Genomic DNA, 15,777 nt, shown 5'->3' with positions numbered 1-15,777 from the left:
ATTAGCATAGTAAGTCTTTCATAGAATTGAGCCGACAACCCAAGGTCATTCTCAATGGGTAGAAGAATAGAGGAGAAGAGAATACGATTTAGTATTTCCTAATTGAACAAAATCTCTTCCTTTATATATCCGACCCAATCTATGGAGACTATCCATCATAAAATTTATACCTTATTAACAGTCCATTAATATTAATAAATTGGGTTATTAGATCTAAACATTAAATCTGTATTCATTTAATCCAATTAATCCAAATGGAAATTAAGCCTACCCATATGAATTTAATCCTTCATCCTCAAATTGGTTGCAACAAAAAATAAGCTACAAAGTCATTCATATTCAAAATGAAAACCAGTCTTCCTCCCATATATATAACACTATGGTCACGTAACTGCTATTTCTACGGAGAGTAAATTAAATTTTTATCTTCTTTGGAACTAAAGTTAAATTTTTTTAAAGTTGTTGTCAATTTTACCTTTTGTTTAGAAGTTTGCATTGATTAATCGTGCCTCCTTTTCCCCTCAAAATTCTTACTGCGATCCCATTTCGTCTCTATATACATTAATTCTTTAAATTTTAGCTTAGTTTTCCTCCAATTCCGTTGTTGCTCACAAGGCTTGGGATCAAATCCCTGCTTCACCTATCACAGGGATCAAACTTATTAAATTATATGCCACATTTTCTGTCAAACAGTAGAATTTGTAGGAGAGCAAGTAAAGAAAACAAATAGGGAGGGGGATCAAACTTTCTCATCTTCAATTCTTTTCCTTGTGACCCGAATGTAGCAGATCACGGCGACGATCACTGTGGCAGCCAGCGCCCCCAGTATCACCTCTGCTCCGGCGATCGAGTTATCCAACCGGCGGTGGTGATGATCATGATGCCTCAAATCACCTGGGGCACTCGCTCGATCCATCTTGCCTTCCATCGCAGAGAAACTCGAAATGGGCGAGTCTGCAGCTACTAATGCCAGCTTCTCCTGCACCCCCACGGCCTCCTGGAAAGGCCTTCCCATGGCCACCGTCGAAAGAAGATTGGCAACGATCAACGCCGAGACGAGCAATTGCACCATGAGGCCTGCAGCTCCAAGGATCAGTCTGTGTTTAATTTGGAGTATCAGTGCGAAAAGCCTGGTGGATGCTTGTGGCCTTTTATAATGTGAAGCCAATGAAGACAAGGGAACACTCGAAGTTGCATCAGAAATTAACGATGTTGAGGAAACTCTGAGACATGACGATCCCTGAACATCTTTTTTGTCCATGGTCCATGGGACAGAAGATTCGATGTCCCAGTCTCGAGGAAATCATTTTCAGTTGTGTTAATTTAGCAGAAACTTCTGTGTACGTTCGTGGCGTCATGTTTCCTGTCAGCTTGACAGTGGAGCTCCTCGTGCAAGCGAACTGCACCTGTTTCCAGTGCATGACAAAGGAATCTTCATTATTATTTACCAACTCCGATGCTTGTGGTCGACTGGTTAATTCATATTTAAGATCTGCTCTGATAATGCAGGCCTCTGTTTACGTAATTTAAGCTGTATTCTAGTTGGATTAGGGACTGAAATATTTGGCTAATGACTGCCATTTCCTCTGGAATCTTCACGTTTTCATCTGACTTTTCTTGGATCTGATGAAGCTTGGAATCATCACTGCTAGATCTGCTTTTGAGCAAGATTTTGATGGTAGATTTGACTTGCATATTTCTGGTGCACTTTGTTAGATTAACTTGCTCAGAGCATAATCCCGATCTAATCTTTCAAGAAAAGAAAATTAACCATCTTGCTGGAAAAGAAGTCTTAAGATGGTACTGAAAATGAAGACGGCATTAAATTAAAACCCACAGCAAAATACCTCAGTGTGCTTATTTTATTGAGATTGCAAGATTATAAATATAGTTTCACATTGAAAATATATGAGAATGATCTTGGATTTATAAAAGAAAGATATTTTCATTGACATAAGACCTTTTAAGTAAAGCTCAAGAATAAAATTATGAGGACTTAGGCTCAAAATGGACAATATCATATAATTGTGGAGATATCTAAATTTTTTTTCGATCTTATGATTGGTATCATAGTCCGAACTGTCAGAAGGTTTAACCGTCGACTGTGCACAAGAGCTATGGTCTGATTGAGCTATGTGGATACAATATTGACCTCGAACAAAAAAAGTGGAGGCTCCTATGTTCGGATAAAGAGGATCAGACACCAGGTAAGAAGTTCTAGTTGCGGCTAGATAAGGAAGTCCTAATTGGTCGGATGAACCGAGTGGGTCGAGGATCGGACGTAGGAAGCCTGTGGTCCTTTTTTTAAAGGGAGGATTGTTGAGGTTGTAAATATAGTTCCACGTTGAAAATACATGGGAAATATCATGAATTTATAAGAGAAAGATATATCCATTAGCATGAGACCTTTTGAGTAGAGTCCAAAAGTAAAATCACGAACACTTAAATCCAAAATAAATAATATCATCCATATCTGAATTCTTTACCATCCTATATATTTATCAACCAATCCTACATATTTATCAACCAAATTGGATGATCAAGTCAATTTTTTCATTTAAAGCTCATAACAGAGTTCAACCAAAAGTGATAAACTAGCGGGCAATGTGTCTGTGTCAATCCACTTCAGAAACCTTCAGATAAGAGAAGAAACACAAACAATTGCAGGAATGCCTCGTGCTGTTCTTCTTCCCACTTGCTTCATCTCCAGATTGCACGTTGACTACTTTTGCTTTTTCGCTTTTTGTTTTTTTTGTTTTTTTTTTTTGCTGAAAATAAATCCTTTATCAGTTTCTGAAGCGTTTTAGCTAATTGCATGGGATCAAAAGTTTTCACAAGATGATTTAGAGGGAAGAAAAGCCTGATGATTTAGATAATTGGAAGATCTTGATAGGGATGTCTGAAACCATTTAACTGCTCCAATAATTTCAACTCCTGATACAATGAAACAACCCGGAGAAAAAAAGTAGTTTAGCGTTTAGATTCAGAGCATTTAGAAGAAAGGTTTAGGAAATGGGCAGATGCAGTGAATGAAATGGCGGCGGTAGATAAGCTTTCAAAACAGGAGACGAAAAATTTCAAATTTACGTGGGATCCTTTTCTTTTACACTTTAAGGGAGGGCTTATCTTATCCTTCATTTGCTGATAACTTGAAAAACATTTAACAAGGAAAAAGATAATCTAATGGGCTTCAGATGCCCCACGGTTGTCCTCTCTTTATCGAAACAAGTTGACTCGATCACTATCCCGAAAACACTCCTCTTTTGCTAGTGTCAAACCTGCTTTAAAGGGTATTATGGTCAAATAAAGGTCGAGTTGCACTTTCTATCTATCTATATCTATCTGTCGATGCCCATGGATCCACCGGGAAGTTACTTCTGGTGAGTGGGGAGTCGAGGCTTGTGATTGAGGGAAAGATAAAGAGAAAGATGAAGTTACTAGAATTTCCTTGCTGCCGTCGTACTTGCCCTCCGGAGGAGGAGGAGAAGCTAACGCCGGCGGCGAAGAGGGCCTCGCTCGACAAGCGACGTCGGAGGGAGCGTCGCGGATTAGCATCGCTTTGGCGACCGTCGCTGATGGCGATATCGGAGAACGTGACCTCGGCGGCGACGGCCAAAGGCGCTGGAGGATGGAAGGGGAAGGGGAAGGCGAAGGCGAAGACGAAGGTGAAACCGGTGGCGTTTCGCGCCGCCGATTGCGAAGATCACCGGTGAGTTTTTTTTGTTTTTTCTTTTCCCTCCGGATTTTAAATTAAGCGTTGCGTATTTGTCTAATTCTACCGTTTTCTTTCCTTCAGGCTCCGTGAAGTTGTGCCAGCCTTCGCGCCGACGGCCTTCTTATTCTAAACTGGGATCGACAAAGATCGAGGAGATTTTTAACTGTGTGTATGGACCGTGTGATGTTAGTGTTGGCATTTATAATGATTATTTTCTCAAACTACTGTTAAAATTATAAATTTGTATATATATTTTAACAAAATAATTATTCAAGTAACAGAGTTTGTTAGTATTTTAACCTCATCCAATTTTGATACATGTTTATAAGTAAAAAAACCAGGGAGGAAAGGATTGAAAGCTATTATGAAGAGTAATCTTTAGCTTGGAAATTTTGAGGATTGAAAAGTCAAACGGATGAAGAACATTTGACTCACACATCAAAGCTCTCAAGTAGTTTTTTCTAATTAACAAGATAAGATTACAAGTGTACTAGGACAGTTTGCAGCATTGGCAGAATGTAAATGAAGCGGAAGAAATCAAACAAGCCGCTTGATCAAGCTCCATATGCCATTACGTGGATGTTGTTTATGCAAGAAACTAATCTAAACCGTGTTAAAAGGGTCCTTAGATCAGTGCCACGCTGACGCTGAGATCAGGTTCCTGTTCTTCCATCCGAGAAGTAATGCGCCATCCTTCTCCAACACTGTATATTTATCAGAGTAATGACCCAACAGAGTCTTTATCACGGAGTTCACATAGGAGCTCAGTGGATAGGGCTTGAAACCTGCCATGGTGAGTCTGGATCTCCACTTCCCAAGCAGCTCATGCCTCTCCACTCGCTCCTTGCCTTCACAGGCGATGATGTTAACTATGTCCTTCGCCAGGCAGTGCTGTTCCACGCTTATCCGCTCCCTCCTATCCCTTGCTAAAGTCGCGTCGATAGATTCAAACATCGCAGAGTAATAATTCAATGTCTCTGAGAATCTTGTCAGGAAAGGTGTTGTGTTGGTGTTTGACTCTTGCTCAACCAGAGTAGTTACTTTGGGTGACAATCCCTTTATCATTCTGAGCAGGCCGTCGCGAGGGTTGTTCACATCGACACTCTCATCCGGGGTGTGGTGTAGCTGAAGAGTGAAGTTCACAGCGAGCGCTTCCCCAGTTCTGATGTCCAACATTTCTCTTGTGACCTCAGGTCCGTGCACAGTTAGGCTGCGGAATTGCAGGGGAATGTTGAACTTCTTGGACATGTCAGAAAACAAGTTCTCAACTAGATTCGGATTGTCTCCTCGCGCATGGTCTGCTGATGGATCATTGATCCCTGTGATTCGCAAGTGTGGTGGCCCCCCAGGTCTTGCTGCGAAAGCCTGTATTAGTGTAACCCATTGGGTTCCTTGAGCAATCTGAAAGTCTATTATATGGATCATGTCTTCATTCTTTAGAGCTTCAGCAATTGCACCATTTGCGGCCATATATCCAAACTTGAAGTAAGGGCAGATATCATACAAGATGTGAGTGTATGAAAGAAGCTTGTTGTTGTCCAGCTCGCGGTACTTACCCCGGTAGATGTTGGTACCTGAAGACTCCTGTTTTGCCACAAGTCCTTCTAGCATATAAGCACCAAGACGCTGAATAGGCTCTCCGGTGATGGAAACAGCATTGCGGACTTCTTCAGCAAATAACTTGAATTCCTCTGATTTATTCTCTGATACAGCTTCAGCACATTGAAGCAAAAGCTGTTTCACATTACCACCTAGAGGGTTCATTTCTCGAAGTTTTTTCTCCGGACGGACTTCATGGCTTAGACTCACCTGTTTGCCAGAGAGAGACTGGACTACAGCAGGAGACTCCAGTTGGGTTTCACGGTTCCATGTCCTCGATCGCTGCTTTGCAAGCAAGGGTTCCTTGCTTTGAGGAGACTCCAGTTGGGTTTCACGGCTCCATGTGCTCGACTGCTGCTTTGCAAGCAAGGGCTGTTTGCTTCCAGGAGACTCCAGTTGGGTGTCATGGCTCCATGTCCTCGACCGCTGCTTTGCAAGCAAGGGCTGTTTGCTTCCAGGAGACTCCAGTTGGGTGTCATGGCTCCATGTCCTCGACCGCTGCTTTGCAAGCAAGGGTTGTTTGCTTTCAGGAGATTCCAGTTGGGTTTCATGGCTCCACGTGCTCGACCGCTGTTTTGCAAGCAAGGGCTGTTTGCTGTCCAACCATGACTAGAGCTAGGAGTTGGTTCAACAGCATCATGTTCCATCAAAGCAGTCTCAATCTTTTGTAGTGCATTCCTCATGCTCTGACTAGAAACTGCAAGAAGGCAGTTTGATTGTAACTGAATACCAATTGGAAGACCACCTAGAGACTGCTTGATATCTTTATCAGTGGTAAGCTGAGAGGACTCAACTGGCTAAACCCTGGTGAAGATCTCTATTGAACTATACCGCTCCTGACTAGTTGTTTGGCAGAGAGGTTGTTGCACTCAAACGGTTGGGAAGGAAAGTTACATGATCAAATCAAATGTGTCTTCACTATGAGCAAATTTTTCAGGAAGGACTTCTGGAATGTATGCAAGGTCTGCAATAGTCCATCAACACAATAGGTTAGTTTTCATCATAAAAGGATCAATTGCTCATGAGATATAGGCAAGGATCCTCCAGTATGCACGTGTGTCAATTTAAATGAAAGCCAATACTGCCTTTTTGGAAAAATCTGCATTGTAAGATAGCTAAAGATAGGAAAATGTAGGACATAACTCTTAATTAGGAGGGCAATAAGAACAAGCTCCTATTGACATATTCACATTGAGCTCACCTAGGTTGCCAAAAAACCTTAACCAAACACCAAATTCTGCCGTGCAACGATAATTCTTAATGTTTTTCTATTACAAATCCTAAATCGAAGGGAGAAGAATACTTAGTTGCAAATTATGAATAACTTTGTACTTTGTTCTCCTACAGAAGACAAACTCAGATATATTTTTTATTGAAGGATGGAGAGATTTCAATTGAAAATTAATAGGATTATCTGATTGCCACAAAGAAGTCAAAACAGTTGGTTCCTTTATCCTGAAAGGCAGGATGCTATACAAAAATCAGAGTGAGTGAAAGCTTGGACATCACTTCATTATCCAAAAATAAGAATACAATTCGTGTTTATTATATTCCATGATAACTAACCTAAAAACTAAGAGAATAGACTGGATAAATGTAAGACCAGGTAATTTATTTTATTCCTATTCTAACATCCTGAAATAGTGAAACATTGCAATGAGTTTTTCCCTTGTGAACTATATACAGGATGGATCCTTTTGTCAATAACCCTACTATAACTGTGCTACAGTGGCCTAAAAGATTGCATCAGCACACGGAATAGTTACATATATAAAAAGGAATTTCATGGATGCACATTCCTGAACAGACAGACACATCATTTGCATTTGCAAACTTATTTTTTACACACGGCCAAACCAAAAAGGGAGTAGTGAGTGAGCATGCAGGAGACTTCTGAATGTTTTTGGCATATTGCGCAAGAATGGATGGAGAATATCTCATCAGTGAATGTTTTATTAAATATCAAACAAATAGCAAATTTTCACTTGCTACCAAGGGCATCACAGAGAGAAAACAGAGATAAAGTATATCAGGATAATACCCTTGGAATGCTCATAACCAAGATATCCTGATGATTATTCAACAGAAACATAAGAAATGTAGTTTTGCATGTCAACTAGTAAAGACAATTTTCACCAAAAGTTAATTAGAAATGAAATCTGCTATAATCAAATCATATATCAATCACCAATCCAGCTTCTACCATAACACTTACAACACAAATTATCTCACATTGACTGCACCAACTTTGTCAAATCAATAAAAACAGCTAAGGGATGATTTATATCTTGCAATATCAAAGTTTAATCCATGGGAATAGGCTAACTGCAGTGCATTGCAAGGCCTAATTGAGTCATGAGTCCATCAACACTGGTATGAACACATTTTAGTTCTGCCCTGTAAAATTAATGAGTCAATTTTTACATTGAGAAGGATTGAGGTTAATCCCATTATTTGGTGAAGGGTGAAAGGGTTATCTATGATGATAATGCCATTACTGAAACTTCACACCTCTCCTGTTCATTCTGTTGTGATTTAGCAATTAGGCCTAGAGTAGGACATCAAGTCCTACATGGAGAAGACTGATATATGATAATTTACTTCACAAATCAAGTCCTATTTACAAGGCTTTGATGAATCTACTATCACCGTTTTGTGCTTAAATATTCTGGACCTCTGGTTTCAGTTTGCAAAGTCAGTAAATCTTCTCAGAGTGTCAAATACGAACAGCCAAGAAGGCACAACAATTCAAAGACAGAGACATCAACCTATATTACAAAACCCACTGGTGTTTTGCTCCTGACAGGAAAGTCTTTAATAAAAAAACAATCATATATTTGTCCTTACTCCCACTACCATCATCATCCAAGTCAAAACATACCCATCATCCATCTGTTCACCTTCTGTCTATGTATTTCCCTATCCCGCTTTCACAATAGTTAAAACATGTTCAACTATGTAAGTCCAACCCTAAGATAGTAAGTTGCCAGATCAGAGAGGCTGTCTAGAATCATGTCAGAAGCAATATCCTTCTTAGAAATAGACAGTGGTCCATAAGAAGTTAAGAACGTATTTATCTATTGAAAAAAAAAACCTTTGGAATAAAAGTAAATGGCTTTCCCAACAGCCTGAGATAGAAAATCTTGGTTTCAGACATTACCAGCTTTTGGAATGTTTCTATTTTGAGGCTCAAGATTTTCACTGCCCGTCTGATAATGCAAGTAACACCCTCAAGCATGACAGATTCTTTGGAAGCTTCATTGACTGTTTATTTTATAATTAAGCAACCCAAATTGTTACATTTAAGGAACAAGAACATTGACCTAACAGGCAGCAGTTAGTGCAAAATTATTCATCTTTTCTTCATTTTGCCAGTTTTCTTTCAACTATCTAATGGCAATAAAAAGGTCCTTCAATAATCAGGAAAAACGTACTAAACCAAAAATCTAAGAATAAAATTACGCGAATAAAAATATAAAATAAAAAATCATTCTTTTTTTGAAAATCTAAATATTTCATTGTCTTATCCATCCTACAAAAACTCTATCTACTTCCTACGTATTGCCCGAAGTCCTAGACAATATCAGCATCGTATAACTAACTCGTCTTCATCATACACAGCACTCCCAAATCAGCCAAACCTCTGGCCGTATGAAAAGGAACGAAGAGCAAACGGAATCAACGTTTGGGAACGAAATCGATACACAAGCCCTAAGTAAGTTACTAAATTAAGTATTATGGGCAGACTTGCCTTTCTTTTTCTGCGATCCAGCGTGCTTCCAAATCGCTTCGCCCTGCGTCTCTGCTTTCTCCACTTCTTCTCCCAAAGTTTACCGACGAAAGATCGAAGGTTTTGTTCCCTTGAACCGCTGCTTTATACGGCGAAGAAAGAAAGGCGGTGACCGTACCATTTAACGGCGTCTGCGAAGCAGATTCGTCAGTCATTTGACGTCCCTAGCGTTGTGAGACGCGTCCTCCAGGCAGAAATCCACCGCGTCCAATACAGATCACGCGGCCATTAATCAACGTACCACTCCTAGACGCGCTTCGTCACGTGACAATCACGTGACGTGGCGTCGTGCGGGACCCACCCTGGGATACGCGGGGTCGCCAAGTCGGACCTCATGCGCCGCGCTGGCACACCCGCTAATCGCCGTCGGATGGCGATCCGACGGGTACTACAAAAGCACCGCCCATTTTGACTCCATCCTGATCGTCCATCGTGCAGCGCTCTCTCTCACGTGGAGAATGACATGTAGGCGGGGACCCATTCCAAGAGGAAAGAGACAAGAAAGAGGAGAGTAGAAGTCACCAAGTAATGCACGAACCTTTCCATTTTGACTTGCTTATCTCGTCAAACCTACTCTGTGATTGGCATAAAAGCTCATCCTCATCCGGGCCCACAAGTTGGGTGCTGGGTACGTCTCGAGTAGACGGAAGAAGAGTATTGAAAGGAATGCTCAGGAATGAGCAAAAGAATGCGGTATGAATTAATACTACGGCATGATGTACATTCAATTCAATTCAATTCACATGAGTACGTACTTGTCCCCGTGTCTATCCTCCTTTTTTTTAAAAAAAATAAAAAAAAAATAAAAAAAAATAATAATAATTTTTTTTTCATTATTTTAAAATAATTTATCATTTATATTGAAGAGGGCGATAATAGGGATCTTTGATCCATAAATTGTGGACTAGAGGATAGTTTATTGTATGAGGATCCTTGATTTGGATAGACTCCACCTGTAAATAAAATGGGGTCCATCCAAATCAAGAGTCTAAAAAAATAGATCATCTTCTGGTCCATAATTTACGGACCAGAGGATCCGTCCTCCTTTATTTTGGCTTATTTTTCTCTGTTGCGTTGAGTAGATGAGCGATCCATGAAGAATAGAAATATTGAAGGAGAAGAGATCGAGAGTTGGAAACGGTAGACCTATGTGTTGGATTGTTAAGTCGTCAGAGAGAGATGATGATCGTCATTTTTTTTTTGAAAATCGAGAATAACAGTGGAAAGAAAATACAAAAATTTAAATGCTAACACAAGTAATTTTTTATTTGGTTCGGAACCTTCAACGATTCCTACTCCAAGGCCCACACTCATCGAGTACTTTCCTTGGATAATCACTATTAGTTTAAAAATTGGTTACAAAAGATTTAGTACGAGAATTGAAATACAAATATTATTGAAAAAAGAAAAAAAAAATTAAAACTTCGTAGTAGCCTTTCAGTGTCGTCGGAGCCTTTTCGGAGCAGCGCTCTAAACATGAATATTAGAGCAAGAACAAGGGAGGAGGTCATTGGCGCAGACACTCCGACGTTCAAATCAGAATAATAGTCTTGGCGAAAAATGTGGAAAAAGATGAATAATAAAACAGTAGTGTTGATGCATGTGCGTGCGCGTACCTGGCCAACAGAGAGAATCCTTTTTTTATACCGCCTCATACAACCTCCGCAATAATGAAGTGTCAGAGAATTGTATAGCAGCTCTCTCCTAGGCAAAAGAAGATTATGTTGTGTGTATATGTCAGAGTGGCGGAATATTCAAGTAGTTGTTATTCTCTAACTGGCAGTTGCGATTCTCTGACAATGCTATCTTCTATAGAGAGTCTGATCGTCTTAGAGTCGACCGAATTTAAGTTTGGAGTCATGCTCATGTGAGGTGGGGAGATAAGCCCCGTCGAAGTCTGATCGGTATGAGCCAGTTGGGTTTATGTTGAGAGTCATGCCCATGAGGAGAGAGGAGCTGAGCCCTAGAGGTCCAACCGGCTCTAGGATTGGTCAGATATATGTTGGGAGTCATATCCATGAGGAGTGAGAAGTTATGCCTTAGAGGTCCGGCCGACTCCCGATCAGATGTATGCTAGGAATCATGCCCACGAGGAGTGAAGAGTTGAGCCCCAGAAGTCCGTCCGACTCTAGGATCGGTCGAATGTATACTAGGAGTCATGCCCATGAGAAATGGGAAGTTGAGCTCCAAAGGTCCGACCGGCTCTAGGGCCGGTCAGATGTATGTTGGGAGCTAGGCCCATGAGGAGTGGGGAGCTGAGTCCCCGGAGGTCTAACCGACTCTGGGGATGATCTCGTGTATGCTGGAAGTCATATCCATGATAAATGGGGAGCTGAGCCCCGAAGGTCCAACCGGCTCTAAGGTCGATTGAGTGTATCCTAGAAGTCATGCCCATAAAAAGTAGAGAGTTGAGCCCTGTTGAAAGTGGTCTATTCGACTACGTACACCTTGACTTTGACTGTTATCTCATCTTGACTTTGACTAGCACATCATATTGACTATCGATCCTACATTACCTTTAGGGTCACTCACAACACATCATATCAACATTATTTAACACTTTGGGATGCCTTAATGAGGAAAGGTTAATTTTAAGAACATATTCTAAGAGATGAGAAGAGCGACGATAGGCCTTTATTTTCGTTTATTTTTCTCCATTACATTTGATCGAAAGTTAAGTAAATGAGCAGTTGGTGAAGAGATGGGAAGGTTGATGGGGGGAAGGAATGGTAGTTGGAAACCGTGAATCTATGCACACTATAGAGAGAGTAAATAGGAATGTTTAAGCGAGAACCAGGGAGGGGGTCTCTGGCACAGGAACTCCGACATTCAAGTCGGAAAAGTAGTCCTCGCGACAAATGTGGAAAAAGATAAACAATAGAACAGTAGTGTGGATGTGTGTGCGTGCGCGTACCTGATCAACAAAGAGTATCCCCATTTTATACTACCTCTCACAACCTTCATAATAATGAGACGTTAGAGAATGTCTGGTGTCAGAATATGTTAGGTAGTGGAGGATGAACGACAACCCTCTCCTAGGTAGAAGAAGATTCCGTTGTATGTATATGTCAGAGTAGCGGAATATTCCCTAGTGAGTAGTTATTATTCTATGATAGATAGTTATGATTCTCTGAAAGGTAGTTGTAATTCTCTGACAATGTTGTCTCCTAGAGGGAGTCTGATCGGCTTGGAGCTAACCGAATTTAGTTTGAGAGTCATGCCCATGTGAGGTGGAGAGCTGAGCCCCGTCGAAGTCTGATCAGTGTGAGCCGATTGAATTTATATTGGGAGTCGTGCCCATGGGAAGCGAGGAGATGAGCCCTAAAGGTCTGACCGGCTCTGGGACCGGTCGAATGTATGTTGGGAGTCATGCACATGAGGAGAGGGGAGCTATGCCCTAGAGGTCCGACCAACTTTAGGATTGGTCGAATATATGTTGGGAGGCATGCCCATGAGGAGTGGGGAGTTGAGCCCCGGAGGTCCAACTGGCTCTGGGGCCAATCGGATATATGCTAAGAGCAATGCATATGAGAAGTGGGGAGCTAAGACACGGACGTTCGACCGGCACTGGGGTCGGTCGGATGTATGATGGGAGTCATGCTCATGAGAAGTGGAGAGTTGAGCCCCGATAGTCTGACCGACTCCGGGGTCGATCAAGTGTATATTGGGAGTCAGGTCTATGAGGTGGGGAGCTAAGTCCCCGAAGGTTCGACCGACTCTGGTGTTGGTCGGGTGTATGTTGGGAGTCATGCCTATGACAAGTGGAGAGCTAAGCCCCGAAGGTCCGACCAGCTCTAAGGCCAGTCGGGTGTATGCTGAGAGTCATGCCCATGAGAAGTGGAGAACTGAGCGCTATTAAAAGTGGCATGTTTTACTACGTACACCTTGACTTTGACTGTCATCTCACCTTGATTTTGACTGTCATATCATCTTAACTATTAACCCTATATTACCTTTGGAGTTACTCACCACACGTCGTATCAACATTATTAACACTTCGGGATGCCTTAATGAGAGGTTGATTTTATGAACATATTCGAAGAGATGAGAATGGGATGAACTTGCTTGCCAAGAAGATTATTGATGCGATGATAAAGGGGGGCTCACCAAGTGCGGGTCAAGGGTGGAGATAGCAGCCAATGTGAAAGTCAAAGTCAAGTGGTCAACACTAGGGAACCAATAGGCTCACCAAAAGTGTGTCGAGTAGAGGTCGACTTTAATTGTCGATCGGGCTTGAAGTGTCCAATCGGCCAATGGCTTGTCCGAGCAAAACGCCTGTACGGCCAAGAGCACTATGACAAGAATATCATATGCTCGTTACAGATTATAAGAATGTTAAGGTGACAGAAGCGCTTGTCCGGTTGAGCGGAAACAATCTACTGAACCAAGTCAATGCGGGGAAAGCAGCAGAGGTCGACAGAGCGGATGCCTCGTTCGGCAGAACAATGGGACCATTCCCATATCTCTTAATATCCCTTTGGAAGGTAATGTCGCTGACAACAGGGTGTGGTCAATAGGCGAATCGTACGATGGAAGCTTCTGCTGTCTCATCAGGGATTTACATGTCTTGTTAAGGTATGATATTAGAGACACTTTTCTGACATGTCCTTTCATAGGACAATTAGGAAAGCGTGTCTGTGCCTTAAGGAGCGTGCATGTCACCCACTGGGGCACTATATAAAGGGGGTCCATGCACCGACGGAGGTATGTGCTATTCACTATTCACGCTTGTGCTTTCACTGTTGCTATGCTGCTCTGTTTTCTACTGTTCCGACGACTAACTTGAGCGTCGGAGGACCAATGCAGGGGACCCCTTCACTAGCCTGTCACTGACTTTTCCTATGTTGCAGAGTGGAGCAAAGTCTTCATGCGGTCAACCGAGGAGTCATCTCCCCAGCCAGTCCTCTTCGTGATTTTCGGACAGGATCATATTGGCGCCGTCTGTGGAAATATAGCTTGTATCCGAAATGAGGAGATGGAGGACGCTGGACGACTCACGACAATGACACTAACATAAGAGGAATTGGGTATGCTAATACAAGCTCGGATGGCCAAATTGCTGGAGCAGCAACAATAGGCGATGGCCGAGCGACACGTAAATGAACCCACGACATCAACAGCGGGGCAGCAGGTCGGAAATAGAAACCGAGCGGAACATGTCTCTGTGCGGAGACAGAATAAGAAGTCGACCGACGCATAAGAGGACACGCCTAATGTTGATCCCCTTTCATTGGACGTTGTTCTAAACTCCATCGAAAGAAAAAGGCTGAGTGGACAGGGAGCCAAGATCCTCTTCGGATGACGCAGCTGTTCGGGATGCGCGGAAAGGAAAAGCACTAAGAAACGATGATTCACCCTAACGGATCAACCGATAGTTCTCTCAAGGGATTCTGGACAACCCACTACCCCGACATTACACCCTATTGACGATCGGGGAATACAATGGAACTACCGATCCGAGTGACCACCTGACCAAGTTCGATAACGTGACCATACTCCATCTGTACATCGACAAAGTGAAGTGTCGGGTCTTACTCACCACCCTTTCAAGATTAGCACAATGCTGGTTCAGGCAACTGTCGATCGGATCATTCCATAACTTCAAGGACTTCTGAGCGATATTCCTACATCATTTTGTCAGTAGTCATCATCACCGGAAGACTAGCATTAATTTATTCACGGTAAAGTAAGGGCTTAAGGAGGCACTGAGGGTCTATATCAAGCGGTTCGACCAGGTGGTCATGGATATTCCATCAGTCTCCTTAGAGATATTGGTAAGTGCCTTCTCCTAAGGGCTTACCAAGGGAAATTCTTCTGCTCACTCATCTAAAGGCCGTTAAAAGACTTCGACCACCTGCTCAGGCATGCCACCGAATACATAAACATGGAGGAAGCCCAAGCAGCGCGAAGGAAGGAAGCGCCTACCAAGCATACTGCTCCCCCCGAACGACGGTCGACCACCAATCATCAACCACCAAAAGATCCCCGATCAAGAGTAGCACAGCTGTACCAGGAGCCTAGAATACATCTCGTGCAGCATGTAGTAGCAAGTCAACCCAAAGCTGCAAAAGGTAAGACTTGGACGCCATTATTTTTCTTGCTCCATCAATCGATGACGCACAACACTCGAGACTGCTATGACTTGAGGCTGATTTCCAACCGACCTACTCCTCCAGGATACCGTCATCGCTCACTAACTCCAGATCGATGACATCGACGCCGATCAGAAAGACAAAGAGAAGAAGAGAGGTCGGCGGATGAGTAGCACCATCGCCAGCCTCAGCAAAGGGGAAATGCAAGTCCCGCCCGAGCTTTGGCAGAGCGGACTAGGTGCTCAGCTCAGAAGGAGGAAAACCGAAGCAATGCCGCTCGGGGTGAAATCGGAATGATCGTCAATGGGCCAATCGATGGTGATTTCAAATGAGCAAGGAAGTCACATGCCCGACGACTGGAGAGACATGCTATAGAATACAGCAATAGAAGGTCGAGGGACTAGAGATCAGTTTTGGCTCTCGAGACCTAGAGGGAGTGGAGATCTCTCATGACGACGCCTTGACCATTCGATCAGCTTTCGACCAACTACAAATCGACCGAAGAAAACTGCAGCCCATGATGACCCCACTCTATAAGTTCACAGGCAATGAAGTATTGTTGATCGGCCAGGCTCGCCTTG

General features: G+C 42.6%; 2 protein-coding genes across 2 annotated transcripts; one reads left to right on the top strand and one right to left on the bottom strand.

The window, feature by feature from the left end:
• Nucleotides 1-3,178: 3,178 nt before the first annotated feature.
• On the top strand, nt 3,179-4,016 carry LOC122026325. Its single transcript, XM_042584998.1, has 2 exons — nt 3,179-3,709; nt 3,797-4,016. The coding sequence occupies exons 1-2, from the start codon at nt 3,429-3,431 to the stop codon at nt 3,843-3,845; spliced, it is 330 nt and encodes a 109-aa protein (XP_042440932.1). The 5' UTR covers nt 3,179-3,428; the 3' UTR covers nt 3,846-4,016.
• Nucleotides 4,017-4,156: 140 nt separating this feature from the next.
• On the bottom strand, nt 4,157-9,259 carry LOC122028020 (chitin-inducible gibberellin-responsive protein 1-like). Its single transcript, XM_042587036.1, has 3 exons — nt 9,066-9,259; nt 8,409-8,523; nt 4,157-5,923 (listed from the first exon to the last, which is right to left on the bottom strand). Exons 1-3 carry the CDS (start codon nt 9,257-9,259, stop codon nt 4,346-4,348), a joined length of 1,887 nt encoding a protein of 628 aa, XP_042442970.1. The 3' UTR covers nt 4,157-4,345.
• Nucleotides 9,260-15,777: the final 6,518 nt, after the last annotated feature.

The sequence above is a fragment of the Zingiber officinale genome, chromosome 10A, assembly GCF_018446385.1.
Source record: "Zingiber officinale cultivar Zhangliang chromosome 10A, Zo_v1.1, whole genome shotgun sequence".
In the NCBI taxonomy this organism is placed as follows: Eukaryota; Viridiplantae; Streptophyta; class Magnoliopsida; order Zingiberales; family Zingiberaceae; genus Zingiber; species Zingiber officinale.
The sequence above is the reverse complement of the archived record's forward strand: the minus strand, read 5'-3'. Positions and strand labels throughout refer to the sequence as shown.

Bases quoted from the DNA above. Each gene is read 5' to 3' on its own strand.
- LOC122026325 (XM_042584998.1), top strand. From the start codon at position 3,429: ATGAAGTTACTAGAATTTCCTTGCTGCCGTCGTACTTGCCCTCCGGAG. The intron at 3,710-3,796 runs GTGAGTTTTTTT...TCTTTCCTTCAG, and splicing joins GCCGATTGCGAAGATCACCG to GCTCCGTGAAGTTGTGCCAG.
- LOC122028020 (XM_042587036.1), bottom strand. From the start codon at position 9,259: ATGACTGACGAATCTGCTTCGCAGACGCCGTTAAATGGTACGGTCACC. The intron at 8,524-9,065 runs GCAAGTCTGCCC...TTGCATTATCAG, and splicing joins TGGATCGCAGAAAAAGAAAG to ACGGGCAGTGAAAATCTTGA. The intron at 5,924-8,408 runs GTTTTTTTTTTC...TCCTAGCTCTAG, and splicing joins CATTTACTTTTATTCCAAAG to TCATGGTTGGACAGCAAACA.